Source organism: Rhizophagus irregularis, chromosome 19 (assembly GCF_026210795.1).
Source record: "Rhizophagus irregularis chromosome 19, complete sequence".
NCBI lineage: Eukaryota > Fungi > Glomeromycota > Glomeromycetes > Glomerales > Glomeraceae > Rhizophagus > Rhizophagus irregularis.
The window spans coordinates 3099780-3118738 of record NC_089447.1 but is presented as its reverse complement, the minus strand read 5'-3'; the positions used below and the strand labels follow the sequence as shown (position 1 = coordinate 3118738).

The following is an 18959-nucleotide window of genomic DNA, read 5'->3' as shown; positions in this document are numbered from 1 at the left end:
TAACGGATTGGATCTTAGGACATGCTGAATAGTTGACTCACACTGGCCTTCGGGTAAAGATGGGGTATGCGTTTCTGTAATAGTTTAGTTTTTCTTTACTTAATTTTATTTTGTTTAGATTTCTTTACTTGTATGAATCGTGAAGCTAGTTTTTTTATTTTTTGTTTAATTTTCTATATTTTGTAATATTGTTCGATTTGATTATTGTACTTTTCGTTTAAAATTTATAATAAAAGATAAAGTCATAAGACTGTTTGCACATAATCACCAAATATAGACTGTCCCAAATGTGTGACTATAAAGAAAGTTGACTGTATATTGTATCTAGGTCTATAAAAATAACTCAAAATAATATCACAATAATTTTTTAATGTTTTTGTTATTATTTTATTATTATAATTAATATAATATAATTAATTTTAATATTATTTTAATATTTTAATCTCAAAAATACCTCAAATATATCTTGATATATTTTAAAAATTTTACAAAATAATTGCACAATTGTTTTGAAAGCCGAACGAGTTGAGTTGAGTCAAGTTATATGTAAACTCGATTTGACTTGAGTTAAATCGAGTCGAGTCGAGTCAAGTTAAAATTATAAAAATATAAACTCAACTCGATTCGAGTCGAGTTGGCCCGTCAAACCGAATCGAGTCGAGTCGAATTAAATCACGTGATTTTAATTCGGCTATGCCGATCATTTCCTTTTCTGGCGATAGCCGTTCCACAAAATTCCATTTTTGTAATTTTCAAAAATTTTTCGTCTCGGAATTTGTGTAACATAATTTCCAAAAAAGGAAATTCCATAAATTTGGCCGGAATTATGTTTAATTCGGCTTAACTCGACTCGACTCGATTTTATTAAATCATTAACTCGACTCGAATCGATTTGATTTGATTTGATTGTAATTTTCAACTCGACTCGACTCGACTCGACTCGACCAACTCACGAGTCAACTCGACTCGTTTTGGAGCACTATATTTAGGTCTATATAAATATTTCAAAAAATTGTCCATTTTTAGTAAAGTATCTTTAATATCTTGTGATTACAGGATTCAAATATAATATTAATAATATTATTTAATTTAAATTCATTATGATATTAATTAATTAATTGCATTTTTTAAAATTTTAATTTTGATAATATAAAATATAAGAGATTAAAAATATTAAATAAAAATAAATAATATATAAATAAATGATCAAAAAATACTTATTGTATTTAGATAAGTAATTAAATATTTATTATTATTATAATTTATTATTATTATTTTTATATATATATTAAATAAGGTATATAATAGACAAAATTGCTTATAAATTTATAGATATATATGAAATTATAGAATATTTTTTTATATATAAATTTAATAATTAAATATATATATTAACTTATATACAATTAATATTAAATATTTTAAAAAATAAATATAAGCATAAATATTTTATGTACTATTTTATATTAAAAGAATTTATAGATACAAAATATATAGATCATTATATAAATTTTGATAAAATAAATAATAAGTATTATATAATTGATAAAGAAAATGCATTTGATAATTTTAATTGAAATAAAATTAAAGAATTTTTTAATTATTACCAGAAGGTGATAATTACTAGTAACTGAAATTATAATAATTAACCAGTATTAAAAAAAATATAATGCCAGTAAAAATTGATAATTCTAATTAATAATCCAATAAATAGTTTTTGTATAAATTTGTACTAAATAGACTTATCCATATATAATTGGCTTTAAATTGGCTTAAATTTGAATTATTTTTTGCATAAATTTGAGTTAATTTTGAACTAATGAGCCCATTTGATATAAATTTATATAAAAAATATTTACTATATAATAATGATTACCTTTAGTGATCAGTAATTTATGAAGTAATTAAATATCTTTTTTTATAATTTAATAAATTTAATATAAGATTAATTTAACCTAGAGTGATTTAATCTGGGTAATTTAACTTATTAATAGATTTTATATAATTAAAAAAATGTAAAGATATAAAAATTTATTATTATTATCAAAAATGTAAAATAACTTGGTCATTATATTCTATAATATTCAAATAAATAAAATCTATACAAAGTAAAATGAATAATAATACAAATAATTTTTTTTTAAAAAAAAATTATTGATGTAAAATATAAATTTTAGAAGGGTAATTTAACTTAAGTTATTTAACCCAAAAAGCAAATTAGCAAAACTTTAAAATTTAAATATTTTACTTTTAATAAAATTTTTTTAATTTTAGCCAAATTAATAAAAAAGATGAAAAATATAAAAAACTTATCTAAATAGATTAGCTACTGAATTAGCAATTTATATATTGCACTATTATTTTTATTTATAAAAGTAGTTCTTTTTTTACTAATTTAAATTTTATTGCTTTACATATCATCTTTTTAGATTTTTTAATAGAATAATTAATTATTAGTACCTTTTAACACCTAATACTTTTAATACTTTTACAATATATGATTTCTATAAATATTAATAAAAAAATTTATTACTTATTTACTTTAGCTTTTTATATTATTAAAAAATTTTTACCATCTTTGCCAACCTTTTTTTATTATAAAGTTGCTTATTTTTGGATACAAATATATTGTTCAAAATCTACTTTTTTTTTCATTAAGCTGTACTAAATCATTATTTTATAATCATCTAATTGTATAAAGGTTATTATAATCAGAAATTGAAAAGTGAAAAATTAGTATTAATATAGATTATAACATTAGAAATTAAGAAATTGGTAATCAATAAAACTAATGATTAAAGTAATTAGGATAATAATACTTTTAATAACAGAATAGGGCATTCCCTTCATTGATTTTAATGTCAGAATAGCATAATTTTTTTATTTTCAATTATATTACATTTATTATATTGTGGTTGTCAATAAATTTTACAAGTTGCTTATTTTTGGTACTTGCTTATTTTTGGTAAATATGGTAATTCATTTTTTTTTAAGGAATATTAAAAAATAGTGTTACTAAATATCATTATCACCTTACCAGAATTAGGATAGAATTTTGGGCAGAATTAAAAATGGCATGAAACTCTGCCCATTAATATTTTCTAATGCTGATGCGGTGAAAATCACCTGCGGTGTGATATTAATAAGAATTGTTCCATGCATTGCTTCTGATAATTTTTATTGAAATGCTTTCAACTTTCCTGGGTTTGCGTTTTGATTTGCATATGTTTAAATTTCACAGCATATTCATATAAAACTGATAAATATAAAAAAATATTAGTTAGGAATTGACATTATCAAAGTTTTTCATTCAGTTCGGGAAAAGCCTTCACACTTGGCACTATGTGCTCAGCATCGGAAAATAAGGTCTGGACATTATAAAGAATTTATGACTTTTTTTTTGGAAATGGACCCTTTGCAAATCTGGACTTTGCAAATCTGGACTCATCTTAATTACGGCAAATTTCCCAATTAGAAATAACTCCTGATGGCTTGGCTGAAGCCCAAAAACAACAAATAAATAAAAATTATTATTATTTTTTTTTGTGGAACAAGGAATTATTGTATGATGACATTTGCTAAAATAGTTAATATGGCGTTTCAATTCCTAATTCTTTGTTTAAAAATTAAAATTGTTAAATTTGGAATCAATGTACAATTGTAATTAAGTTACTATTCTTTGTCAAATTAAAAGTTAATGTACAATAGTGAATATTTTTCTGTTAGAATTTTTTTCTTTGTTTAAATTTTATTTGGAATCAATGTGGAAACAATTGGGATAAAGTCCATGAAAGTATGCAATAATTACGCCACGAAGCCACGATCAAATCCATAAATTATAAATTACGTTATGTTCTTGAAATAAAACTATTTTTCGGGAATCCTTCTTTATGTGGTTCATTTTGTCGGAGTATATAATTAAAATATAACAAAAAAGGAAACTGATATGGATTACGATTATCATCGGCCGATGTTTTAACCGGACATATCATTTGACTGAACTAATTTTAGCCATTATTACGCCAAAAAAATTGATGTGAAATTACGTCTATTCCTTCCCTTTTTTTTTAAAAAAAAAAAATTGTTTTTATAATAAAAAAAAATATGTAAAAAAGAAAGTAGTTGTCTATATGCATATTAAGAAAAATTTCGTAATAAAATCTTTTTCAGTGGTTGAATATGATCTTGTACCATCTTAACTAATTTTCTTAACTTTTCAACTTCAAGATTCTCCTGAGATACTTTAGTTCCATTATCAAGGGAACTTTCTTCAATGCCAAATAAATAATTAAAATCATGTTGAGAATTTAATAACACCTTTCCCTCTATCACTGGTAAATGACCCTTAACATTCTCCAAGATACAAGGACTTAAACCGCCAAATAATTCATTATAACTCGGATGAATTGAACTTGCATAATATGTATCTGTTCTAAACGTATTTTCACAATTTTTATACTGTTTATAAAGATTTTCCGGGTTTTCATTATATTTAAAGGTAGTTCCCCACCCATTTTTAGATGCGAATTCCATTAAACATGCGTGAAGAAACCTTGTCATGTTCCACCATATTAATAATTCTTCTCTTGTCCATGAAGAAATATTCTCTTTTTCCAAACTTTGTATAAGTTTTTCATGAAATTCTTGCCAAGTAAGAAGTATTTGAAAAGCAATAGAGTCTCTTTGACTTACGTTAGGTTTTGACGAAAATTTTGGCGTAGGATGAGGAACGTATGGTGCTCTCGTCTGCTGAAGCATAGTAAACATGGAATATAATAATTCTCGAAGGTAAGCTGCAGAGGATATTCGTTGACCTTTTGTGTCAAAGTGATATGTTTTATAAAATTCCATCTTTGAAGTAAAGAAAAAAAAAACGAGATTATTTTTTTTAAAAAAAAAGTTTTATTATAAGAATTTACGAACAAGAAAGAGAATAAGTTTTGGTTTTGTTTAAATGTAGGAGAAAAATTCAGATTTAAATTTTTTTTTATAATTACTATAATAGTCATTATACAATAAATAATATTGGATATATTTAATTATATGATTATATGCAATATGTGCATAATATTTGTTTTCACAAAATAGATATAAAAGTAATTATAATAATGTTATCTCGTGACAAAGGCAATCATTTACGTCATTGAAAGTAAGCTATTTTTATTTCCTCTAAAAAAGGGTTTCATGTGAATCAACCTTTATTTTTACTGATGGGGGCTCGATAAATAATTGTTAAAAACATGTGCCAATAATCCACTCTTAATGGAAGACTTTTTTTTTAATTGATATTCCTTTCAACAATAAGAAGGGCTTATCAATATAATGCACAATTCCTGTTGATATATGTTATACACACGCTTTATTACGAAATATTTAGATAAATTCATGTGAATTGATTTAACTACATTTCTAATATATCTTTGAATTCTTGTCTCTAAAGGTTCTACATTATGAATCATGTGAAAATTAAGGATTAACAACTTAAAAGTATTAATCGTCAGGGCGGAAATGCTAATCAGCCAGAATTACATTTATAATTTTAGCCAGCATTATGCCTTAACTAGTTACATTATTAGTAAAACGTAATGCAATTTTAAAAATGGCGTAACAATTATTTCATATTATGTAAATTGATTTGTTTGCGCAGCAATTTGTAAATTTGTTTTATAAAAATAGAATTAAAAATTGATAAGCAAATAAACCCAATAAAGTAAATTATATAACTGGTGGCTTGTATCAGATATAACAAAATAAACAAATAATATTTATTGTTAAAATAGAAAAGTCACATTAATTATAATGTAGTAGTGTTTTGAATTTATACTTTTTTAAAAAAAAGTCTATTTTGAAATCTAACAATTAATAAATTGATATTTAAATTTCGAGGCTTATTCAAAAATAAATGAAGACTGATTCAAAGAAAAATCTTTATAACACTTATTTCGAAAATATCTATCTTTTAATTATAAATACGACAAATTAAATTCAAAAGGGGTTACGGTACGTTTCGAATTCATCTCGCCGAAGGAAGGTTTCGCTGAAGGGATATTTCACCGAAAGACACCTCGCCGTGATTAACATATTTCCTTAATCATTAACAATTCGATACAAAGAAAAAAAAAATATTTCGGAAATTGATGAATGAATACGACGAATTTGTTAGCTTTTTTGAACTTACTGTAAGACAGAATAAAATTAATTTTTCTTTAATAAAAAAAAAATTAAACAAACGTGACCTACAATGTGTAAATAATCCGATTGTCTTCTGAAAAAGAAGAGGAAATTAAAAAATTCCATATCTTCAGCGAAATGTCCTTTTTCCGAAATGGCTTCAGCGAAATGTCCTTCGGCAAAATGGCATTCCGGTAAATGGCCATTCGGGGAAATGGCCATTCGGGGAAATGTCCATTCGGGGAAATGGTATTTCGGCAAAATGGCACTTCGGTGAAACATTCTTCGGCGAAATTTCTGGGTTTCGATGAGATGGACTTCGGCGGATGCCATGATGCCATGTATTCTTCTCATTGACGTTTTCTTTGTCGTATAATTTTTTGTTCTTAAATTTCGCTTAAACATAGTAATATCTTAGTTATATTGGCCCCCATAATTTAATAAGTTTCAATCTGTTATTTCCGCACTTAGATGATGCATGATAATTATGTATATAATTTTTTTATCTTCACACAAAGTATTGGCATAATAAATAAAAAATTTTATAAATAAAAAACGAGTATTGATTTTATTTTTAGGACTTGATAAATTTTTTTAACTATTAATAATCTGGTCCGAGTTAAATAATATAAAATTTAAAAATTTTTGACTCTCGTGAAGTACACAGTTTATTTTCACGTGGGAAATCCAAATTTTTTTCTCCCTACGTGATTTGCTAATCTTGTTCGCATTTGAATTTAGAAATTGATCTACCATATACAGTAGGCGATCAAAAGTATACGGACATTTTTAAAATAAAAATTTCATAATAAAATAATATAATAAAAATAAAAATTATTAAGTAAATATATTAATCTGATTGTCCTTTATTAATTATATGTAAAAAAAAATTATATATTAATAATTAATATTATATCCATTTGCAACAATAACTGCTTCAATTCTGCGCGGCATGCTGTCAATTAATTTTTTAAAATATTCTGGAGGAATATCGTCCCATGCATCTTTAACATACTTCTCAAGCATTTGAATATTAGATGGTGGTGGATCACGATGACGCACCATTGCTTTCATTTCTGCCCACATATTCTCAATAGGGTTCAAGTCGGGGCTTTGTGCTGGCCATTGAAGCACTACAATTTTCGCATCTTCACGGGCGGCCATAGCAACTTTTGAATGATGTGGCGGAGCATTATCCTCTTGGAAAATTCCATTACCACATGGAAAATGCTCATCCAAAGTAGGTATGACATAATCTTGAATAATTTTAGCATGAGTTTTACCTGTAACTGAACCTTTTAACGGAACAATTGGTCCAAGTCCACGCCAGGAGAAACAACCCCAAAACATTCTGCTAGGGCTGTGTTTTACGGTAACTGCAACACAATCAGGATTCAATCTTTCTCCTGGTTCACGCCAAACCTTTCCCTGACGACCTTGTTGAAACTGGGTAAAAGTGCTTTCATCAGAAAAAAACACACTTCTCCATTTTCTTGTTGTCCAATTTCTGTGAGCAAGAGCCCATTCAAGGCGAGCCTAACGATGTGTTTCTGTCATTGCAGGTTTGCGACAGGGAATACAGGCACGAAGTCCAACCTTTCTAAGGTTACGGTGTATGGTACTTGCAGAAGCAGGTTGCTTTTTACGAGCTGTCCAAACAGTTGCAATCTTTTTTGAACAAAGTCAATGATTTTCACCATTTTCTTGAACAAAAGCTTTGAGTTCTTGTCGCGTTGGTGAGTTAAAGAGTGGCGGCCGACCTGATTTTTTTTTTGGTGTGAAAGAGCCAGTTTCACAAAAACGTTTAAGTATATCATAAACGGCAGTTTTACTACACCCCAATTTTTCTGCAATCATACGACCCGATTGACCACAATTATAACCATAAATAATTGCATATCGGGTTTTGGGGTGAGTGGCCTCATATTTGGTGAATGTTTACTAAAAAAAAAACACTGTGGTGTTTTTTATTATGATATTAAGCGTTAAATGACGTATTGTTTATATTATGTCATTGTGTAATGATCGGCATAATTTTGGCAAATCAAAATGTCTGTATACTTTTGATCGCCTACTGTACTTCTGATATTAAGTATTCCCGAAAATAAGCACCTGGCCAGGATTATGAAAATTTTAATTTTAGCCTACGTTATGCTGTTCCTGGCTAGCATTACGGTCAAAAGGAGGTGCTTAATTTTGGAAGTATATAGTACTTATATAGTATTTTGCTTTTATGTTAAGATAAAAATAAAAATAAAATCAATTCAAAGTATATATTATATATACAGTGCATGAAAAAAATAATTATAATAATATTTTTGTTCATTATGTAACAAATATTTATTGAACATTTATAAAAATTTAAACATATATGCTTTATTACACTGTGAAAAAATTTGACTAAGCTTAATTAATAATTTATCTTATTACCATTACCCTTAATTATTTGCTATAATCTTAATGACATACTTTTAATTAAATTAATAAAAATTTCCAGTTCAATTCTTTTCCATTCTTTTCAAATTATATTCTGGAAAATATCTAATGTAATTAATTTTTTTTTTTACTATCAGCTTATTAACCTGTCTTTTTACATACCTTTTCAGTATGGTCCACAAATTTTTTATAGGATAGAGACCATTTTCCCATAATGTAGCTACCTTTGTATAATATTGCATAAAATTCCATAATTCATATTGTTATAAATAAAGCATAACTAATCATAAATAGTATGTAAACAAAAAAATGATTATTATATAAATATGTTTACTGTGTAATCAAGTAAAATTATTGCTGAACAGATGTATATTGCAGGAATTATTAAAGATTTTTAACATATAATTTTTATTATAATTATTTTTTTCACGTACTATAGCTTACATTTATAAACTCCTAATTTAACAATTAGAAACTTAATTTAAAAATAGTTTTTTAGTTTAATATTAGATACAAATCTTTCAAACATATCATTATATTAAATTATACAAATATTTATAGTATTTTCATTAAATTAAAAAAAATAAATTTTGCAATTATAACTAAAAATGCAATTTAATTTTAATAAAAATATAATATATATATAAATAATTATTAAAATATTAAAAATGAAGATTTTTCATTAAAAAAAAAATAACAACATGTTTTTTTAAATGTTAACAAATTAAATCAGATACCTAATTTGAAAATTCCTAAAAAATGCATATAAAAAAGTGGTATTGATTCCATTTAAAAGATGTAAAAGATGATTGTCTAAAATATCAGTAGTCATACCAAATTTATATACCTTCACCTAAGTATATTCTTAAAGTCAATTATGGAAAAATAATCTGATCAAATTATATTCATCAATGTAATATAATATTTTTTACTAATGATCATTATAGAAGTAAGATCTATTATCAGGAAGTTATGGGAAAAATGTTTATTATATGTATATTTTTGTAGGTCATGTATATTATAATATTCATTATTTTAAATAGACATGTAATATTTAACATTAATGAACATCATCAATAAGATTTTTATCATGATGTGCAGCATTAAATAATGATAATTTAATATTTATCAAATGGGTGAATAAATTTATAAAAATAATTTATAGGAAAAAATTTGACTATAATCTACAATTAGACATTGGTCGAATAGTGCACTAATTAAACGTCACATATTGCATTACGCATATTAAAAGTTTAAAAAAGGACAATCTTTTTTTAAACTTTTCTCTTTATTCTTCCTTTCCCCTATTATCCCTTCCTTTCCCTTTCGTTCTTCCCTTTCCCTTTATCACTCCCTTTCCCTTTTGTCCTTCCCTTCCCTTTTCATTCTCCTTTTCTCACGCCTCTTTTTCTTAGAAGTAATGTAAGTTTCATTTCGAAACTTACTTATTTTTTTAAAATTTTTTTTTTAAATTTTATCCTTTTTTTTAAATTTAAGAAATAAATTAACATTTCTTTTTCATTATTTTTTTTTGTAGAACGTTGGCTTTAACATGAAACCAGACTTGTTTATTAAAGTAAAAAATGGGAGAAAGAAAACTTTATTAATATTTTAAAGTTAAGAAACGATCTAATGTTTCTTTCACATTGTTTTTTTTTATAGAACACTGGCTTGTTCACAAAACTGAACACAGGTCGAAAAGTGAAAAATCAGGTATCAATCAGTCACCAATCAGTCAGTTTGCTAACTTTTGATCCAGTGATCAGAAAAGAATGAAATATAACTCATTGGAATCGTCTCAACATGACGAATCTAATAGTAGTAAAATCGCATCTCTAGGATTAATAGTTAATAAAAAATTAAATAAAATATAAATGATATATTTTTATTTTTATATTTTACTTAATTTCTCATCAAATATTAATCCTAGAAATAAGATTTTACTACCATTAGATTCTTCATGTTGAGACGATTCCAATGAGCTATATTTCATCCTTTTCTGATCACTGGATCAAAAGTTAGCAAACTGCCTGATTGGTAACAGTATTTGGCGAAAATGCCAATCAGGCACCAATCGGTCACCAATCAGGTACCAATCAGCTACCTAATTGGTGACCGATTGGTGCCTAATTTTTCACTTTTCGACCTGTGGAACTTTAACTGAAATTTCTTTGGAGGTGATATTCTGGTAAGTTTTGATATTTATTTACTTCACTTTTTAATAATTGGTTTGTAACAGTTAATTTCTTTTATTTTTTAGGCAATTCTTTAGTCATTCTGAACATAATATTTCAGTAAATTCTTTTTTTTCTTTAATTGGGTTATTTTAATAAATGGTTAATAGCTTGTTACTTTCTTTTTTTAGGTAGTTCTTTCAGAGCTCTTTGGATACAAGTTTTCGGTAAGATTTTTTTTAATTAAATTTTCTTTACTTTAACAAACGGGTTCTAACAGGACTCTGCTTATTTCTAATAGGGGTCTCTGAAAATATAAGGTAAAATTTATATTAAAAAAAAATTTTAGGTCTCTTAATAAATAAAGATAAAATTATATATATAACAAACAAAAGTTTCTGGATATGTAAGGTAAAGTTAAAATAGGTTTCTGGTTTTATAAAGTAAAATCAAATATAAGTTTACAAATGTTTCAGTAAATAATAAAGTAAAATTGTATATAAAATTTAATATTTACCTTATATATACTAATCTGAAATATTGTACAACAATTATTACAATATTTGGTAATATACGTTTTATAATTTTTTCTCAAAATAAAAAATTTATTCTCTTTTTTATACTTGTAAAAACTATTTTATATTTGTAGTTTTATTTGCATTAGCACTATCTTTTTAAAATTATTATAAAAATTAGCTTTTAAAATATAAAAATTCGTACAGCAATTAGCAACTTCAGAATTTAATTTCAGTACTTTAGTTAAATCAAATCATATTTTACTATCTAAGAAAGTTGTTTAGTAAGGTCGAACTACTTATATTTGAATTTTTATAGCAGTTGGCATAATATTTGTTGAATACGAGTATTTTTTTATTTTAATATTAACTTAAAATTTACATTTTTTGTTTATTAAATTTGGAGCGTAATTTGGCATTTTAGTCAAATGAAATCACTTTTTTAAGCTTAAGTAATATTGTTCGGCGAAGTTGAAACTACCTGAATATTAATTTTCATAAGAATCAGTTTAATATTTACAGAATACGAGCAATTTTTGCACTTTTAATTTTTTTTATTTTCCTAATCAGTGATTTTAGGGTGTAATTTGAGCACTTTGATCAAATGAAATTATTTTTTCATGCTTAAGTAAAGTTGTTCGGCAAGGTCGAAAATATTTAGATAAATATTTTCATAGCAGTTGGATTAATAATTGTAGGGTATGAGCATTTTTTCATAATAATACCAATTACGAATTTATTTTTTTTTAAAAAAAATTAATTAGATATTTTTAAAGAAAGTAAGTGAATAATAGTTTCAAAGTAAAGTTAAAGATGTGTATCTTTAAGATTTTTTTATAGTATTTTTGTAATTCAAAGTAACTTTTTTTACTAATAAAAGTTATTTATCTTAAAGAATAAGAATTAAACTTAGTAAAAATAAAAAATTTTTAAAATTTATTGTAATTATTATAAAATATTTTGTTTATTTAATATTTAAAAAATTTAGGTCTCTGAAAATTTAAGGTAAAATTTAATCTAATTTTAAAAGGTTACTATATATATGGTAAAATTATGAGATAAGAAAGGTTGGTAAAATTACTAGTAAATCTGAAATTTTGCCCAGAGACCTTTATTAGAAGTAAGCGGGGTTCTATTAGCAAGCTATTTATTGATGCTAGAGACGTGATCTTACTTAAGGTTGCTTGTCTAAACCTCTTCAAAATCCTATGATTAGTTTTATCAAAATTTTACTATAGATTTATTATAGTTTCGGCAGAGTTTTGGCAGTTTCGGCATTTATAATAAGTTTCAGCAGTTTCGCCTTTATCCAAAGTTTCACCAGTTTTTTAATATAACTTTAATATAGTTTCGGCAGAATTTCACTTTTTGGCGAAACGCCATCTTGTCTAAACCCCTAGGTTTTAGCAAGCAACCTTAATCTTACTACCATTTGACTTGTCTCATTGAGATAAATCCAATGAGTCCTAATTCATATTTATATGATTATTGGACGAAAAATAAATTATATATCAGAATTTTTAATTTTTAACATTTAAAAATTTTAAAAAAATGCGAAACTTAACATTATTCGCCATCCAGTGGTTGTATATGGACAAATTTATATTCATTAGATTCATCTCACTGAGATGTATCGAATGGTGCTAAGATCATATCTCTAGCATTAATAGATAGCTTGCTAATTCCAATTATTTATAAATCATTTAGTGTGTGTTAACTTATGATCTATCAATACTAAAGATGTGATCTTACCACCATTCGATATGTCTTGTTGAAACAAATCCAATGATATATGGCTTAACTTCTAGATGGATAGCTATTTGATTTTTCGCATTTTTATAAAAAATTAGATTAAACTGAATCGAACTGCCAGTTTTTTAGTTCTAATACCTGAACTGAACTAAACTGAATTTTGAGCCAGTTTTGGATCAGTTTCCCAGTTTAGCTCAAATCGTTCAGAGTTTTAATTAAATATTTCAAGTAAAAAAACGGTTTGTAACATTTTTTACTTTTTGTTTTTATATATAAAATGCTGAAACTATTTGTTTTAGCGTTTTTCCTTTTGATTTTACATGTAAAAATGCTGAAACTGATAGTTTGGCATTTTTTTTGATTTTACATGTAAAAATACTGGATTATTAGTGCCAGCATTTTTCTTTTTGATTTTACATGTAAAAACACTGAAACTAATAATTTTAGCATTTTTTTGATTTTACATGTAAAAATACTGAAATCATTAGTTCTGGTATTTTTCTTTTTTGATTTTACATATAAAAATGCCCAAACTGATAGTTTTGGTATTTTTTTTCGATTTTACATGTAAAAGTACCAGAATAATTAGTTCTGGCAGAACCTCAAAGAATACATATAATACTGATATCCAATTTTGTATAAACTTATTATGTAATTTCTTAATAAGTCATATGTTCAAAATTGTATAACCAAATAGCAGTTACACAAAAAGTCAGTTGTATAACAATAATGATTTTTACTATAAGTAAGATTTTCATTTTGTATAACGGATATTAGAATTTTTTGTACGTTTAAAATTTTTTTTAGTTTTTTTTTTATTTTTTGTTTAAGAAATTTTTAAAATATATTTTAATAAAGAGTTTTTTTATTTGTTTTAAAAAACACTTGAAATATTTTTTAGTAGAAATTGTTTTTTGTTTGAGAAGTTTTTAAGGGTTCGTTTAAAGACATTTTTTTTATAAAAATGAAGAAATTTTTTTAAAATTCATTTACAAAATTAAAAAAAAAATACATTTTATTACCTATCTCGGCATCCAGTGATTGTAGAGAAACTAAACACAGCTTATTAGATTCGTCTCAATATGACGAGTCGAATGGTGGTAGTTTCATATTTCTAGGTATGATAGATGCCGAGTTATGTGATAAAATGTAAAAATGCATAGTGGACGAAAATACAAAGTGCCAATGTGTGGTATAGCTCAACATCTATCACACCTAGAAACACGAAACTACTACCATTCGATTCGTCTTGTCAAGACGAATCCAACGAGCTGTGTTTCATCTTTTTACGATCACTGGGTGGTGAGATATATAACAAAATGTATTTTCTTTTATTTTGTAGTATACACTCAAATTTTTGCATAAAACTTACTATATTATACATATTGGGCATCAATATCTATAAGGTATTTAAAATTTTAACATGCAATTTTGTTTAAAAATTTTATTTAAGTTATTTTTTAATAATTTTTTTTTAAGAAATTTTTTAAGTATTTGTTAGAATTTTTAAATAATTTTTAATAATGTTTTCAATAAAATTTATTTGAAATTTTTCTTTAAAAATTTTTTTTTTATATAAACTCAAATTTATAATTGTATAATTTATAATAAAATTTGAATTTATGTGATGATTTTGTATAAAGCTTCTAATAAAATTAGGCATATAAAGTTATATTAAAATTTTGGATTTAGATCTGAGTTGTATATGTATTCTTCGAGATCCTGTTCTGGCATATTTTTTTTGATTTTACATGTAAAAATGCTGAAACTGTTAGTTTTAGCATATTTTTTTTTTGATTTTACATGTAAAAACACCAGAATTATTAGTTTCAGCATTTTTCTTTTTAATTTTATACTGAAAGACTCCTTAATAAGAAATTAGCTTTACTCCAAAGTATAAAAATACTAAAACCATTAGTTTCAGCATTTTTTTTCAATTTTATATGTAAAAATGCTAAAATTATTAGTTCTGGCATTTTTTTTTTTATTTTATATATAAAAACACCAAAACTGATAGTTTTAGCATTTTTTTGATTTTATATGTAAAAATGCCAAAACTGATAGTTTTAGCATTTTTTTTTATTGTACATGTAAAAATGCCAGAATTGTTAGTTTTGGCATTTTTTTTTTTGATTTTACATATAAAACTGCCAAAACTATTAGTTTTGGCATTTTTTTTGATTTTACATGTAAAAACAGGACCCCGGATATCTAATATAAAAGTCATAATGGACTTTTGGCCAAAAACACCCCTTTTTGCTGAAACTCAAAAAATCGTTTTTTGTAAATATCTCAGCATCCAGTAATTCAATTTTAATGAACTTTTTTTTATTTTGTAGCCCTCATTTAGCTCTACAATTTAAAAAAAAGTTCATCAAAATTGGACCACTGGATGCCGAGATATTTACAAAAAACGATTTTTTGAGCCCCTGAAAAATGGGCCAATCTGCCGAAAGTGTGACTTATGACCTGTTTTGGAGATATCCGGGGTCCTGTAAAAACACTGGAATTATTATTAGTTTCAGTATTTTTTAATTTATTTGACTCAAATATATGTCAGGTTAACATGTCAAGTCAGGTACCGATTAGCACTGACCTGACCTGTATCAGGTCATGAATTTGATGACTTGATCTGAATATTTTAAATCAACCCGTTAGGTCACCTAATCTGTCAGGTCAAATTGCAGTAAGGATGGTCATCAGTTCTAGAAGATCGTGGTCCTATGGTCCTACACCATAAAAGGACAGACCGGTCCGTCTTAAATGTTAATCGTTAGCCTTCTGCCTTCGTATCACATATAATAAGACCATTAGTCTTTTTAAGAACCGCAGTCTTTTTATGACCAATCAGTCTTTTTTCTTTTTTTTGCAAATAAAAAAAGATTTTCTTCCTTAACTTTATTAGGAATAGCCTTGTTTTATAAATGAACACTAATTGTGATGATTTTTAATATAAATTTTTTTTTTACAAATCACCTGAATTTATGATCATCACATACGTCATGCACTTACTATTATTGTATTAGTGACAATCATATAATCATTTTCATTTAATCAAACACTTGGTAATCATAACCTTTTAGCTAAATATGAGTTAAGCATGATAAAACTAGTTGTATTTATGCAAAAATGCATCACTGTGTTCAAACTTGCACAGTAGTTAAAAAATTTTTCCCATCGCAATTTTTTTTTTTATTAAATTTTTTTTTTCCTTTTTTGAATTATGGCTGAAGAGCAAGAACAAGAGGATAATTACAACTCTTTTCCATATGAATCCTTTATAGAAGATCAAATTTTTATTGATTATAAGGATGAGGAATATCAAGAAAGAAATAGTGAAATAACAACAGAAATGGCTGAAAAATTACTGAAACTGAAACTGAAACTTCTAGTATTAGATCTAAAGAATTAAGACAAGCTCGTGTTTGGAAATATTTTGAAAAAAAGACAATTGAAAAAGATGATGAACAAACTGAAACTTATATTTTATGTCATATTTGTGAAGGCCATTTCTCTGCAAACAATTCTACTACAACTCTTGAACGTCATTTAAAAGCTAAACATTTTAATGTATATAAAGACTTAGGTCAAGTTGAATCTAATGCAAAACCCTGGACAGTTGATATACAACAAGAAAAGCATAATCTTTTTGTTAATTGAATTATCACAGACCAGCAACTATTTACCATTGTTGAAAATCAAAGTTTTAAAAAATTTATAGCATCTATTCAACCAAAATACAAAATTCCATCTCGACACACAATAAAAGATATGATAATGAAAAAGTTTAAAAATGCACAAATTCAAATAAAAAATTACCTTCAACTTTCAACTTCCAAAATTTCGTTAACAATAGATATGTGGACAACAATTAGTTCATTAGGTATTTTGGCAGTAACAATTCATTTTATAAAAGATGATTGGCAGTTTGATCACTTTGTATTAGATGTATTGTATATTTCTTCACCACACACAGCTTTAGCAATTAAAGATTCTATTATCAAAATTGTTTCAGAATTAAATATTGCAGATCGATTAATTGGAATTACTAGTAACAATGAAGCAAAGATGTTAGCTGTGACTCGACTGATTAAAGAAGATCTTAATTTATCAGAATTTTGCCACTATCACTGTGCAGCACATATTTCAAACCTTGCTGTTGAAGCAGCACTTAATACAAGTATAGTTCCTAATTGTGTCAAAAAGTTGCGTATATTTATTAGTACAGTAAGAAATTCACCTAAACAAATAGATAAGTTAAAGGAGTTTTTTCAAGTTGAAAAAATTAAATTTAAAGTACCACTTCCAGATTGTACTACAAGATGGAACTATACATTTTATATAATAGATCGAGCATTAGAAATTAAACCTCTTTTGGCTCATTTAGTATCAAATCTTACATCATTATCAAATAATTAGCCAAATGAAGAAGAATGGAATATACTTACTATTTTAGCAGACTTATTAGCTCCTTTTGCATCAGTAACAAGAGTGATATCTGCTTCTAGTTATCCAACTATCGGTGAAGTTAAATTACTTTTTAAAGGTATTAGAATGCATTTAAATCAATCTCGAGGTGAAAATTTTATTTTACAAGACCAAGTAGATGAAATGAACCGTGTTTTTACAAATTATTTTGATGAAATAAGTGAGACATTACATGTTCCAGCCTTTTTTAATTCCCGTTATAAAAAATTAGCATATGGTGATATGTTTCAAAATAATATTTTTGAACCAATTTGTAGAGTAATAGCCAATTATAGAGAATCTAATAATACTCATATACCATCTCAACCCATTCAGGCTTCTCAGCGTCATTTAATGAATTTATCAGCAATTGAAACAAGAAATTTTTTTCGCAATTTAATAGCACTAAATCAAACTCCGCAGCCTGTTTTAAATGAATTGGAACTTTATTTTACTTCTAACTCACCGGGTGATGAAGTAGTACCTTTAGAATAGTGGAAAAACCATTCTATGGAATACTCAACATTATCAAAAATGGCAAAGGACTACTTAGCCATAATGCCAACGTCTGTTCCTTGTGAACAGTTTTTTTTAATTACAGAAAACCAATTTAGTCAAACACGTAACAGAATTGATGCTAATACAACACGAGCATGTTTATGCTTAAAATCTTGGTTAGAACAAGGAAAAATTGAATAAAATATTAAAAAATTTTGATATTTTATTTTTTCATATAATTAAAAAATCTTTTATTTTATTTTTTTTGTAACTTTTTATGTATTCTCTTTAAAAATATATGTATTTATTATTAACATTAAAAATAAATTAACATTTATAAAAAATGAATAAATTACTAAATTTCAGAATGAACAAATAATCTTAAAAATTAATAAATTAGCATTAGAAAATTCTTTTTGAAAGAATATAAGCATGTAAGTAGGCAGAGTTACCTAGAGCTCCGCACGGGTAAGGGTCAATTCGGGTGACCCGTCGGGTTGACCTGAAATATTCAGGTCAGGTTGTCAAATTCGTGACCCGGTATCAGGTCGGGTTACAGGTTTGACCCGACCCGATTGACCTGTCAACCCGAATACTTTAGCTCAAAAAAAATGTTTATACTCTGAAACAGCGTTTTTTCATGTTACTTATGAAAAAAACGCCGTTTTGGCATTGTTTTTTATAAACAAATACGCCGAAATGGCGGTTTTCATTTTATTTTATGGAAAAATGCTGTTTCGGCATTTTTTTCACTTCTTTTATGAAAAAAATCGCCAAAATGGCATTTTTTCATATTATTTTATGGAAAAATGCCGTTTTGGCATTTTTTTCCACTTCTTTTATGAAAAAAATCGCCAAAGCGGCTTTTTTAAATATTATTTTATGGAAAAATGCCGTTTTGGCATTTTTTCCACTTCTTTTATGAAAAAAATCGCCAAAGCGGCTT

At 25.8% G+C, this 18959-nt stretch overlaps 2 protein-coding genes across 2 annotated transcripts; one reads left to right on the top strand and one right to left on the bottom strand.

Annotated features, from left to right (window-relative positions):
• Window positions 1-3721: 3721 nt before the first annotated feature.
• OCT59_011234 (uncharacterized protein) lies at window positions 3722-5050 on the bottom strand. Its single transcript, XM_025314489.2, has one exon. It carries the CDS (start codon window positions 4849-4851, stop codon window positions 4138-4140), a length of 714 nt encoding a protein of 237 aa, XP_025185122.1. The 5' UTR covers window positions 4852-5050; the 3' UTR covers window positions 3722-4137.
• Window positions 5051-17602: 12552 nt separating this feature from the next.
• OCT59_011233 (uncharacterized protein) lies at window positions 17603-18010 on the top strand (the record flags this gene model as incomplete). Its single annotated transcript, XM_066136365.1, has 1 exon — window positions 17603-18010. One exon carries the CDS (start codon window positions 17603-17605, stop codon window positions 18008-18010), a length of 408 nt encoding a protein of 135 aa, XP_066000992.1.
• Window positions 18011-18959: the final 949 nt, after the last annotated feature.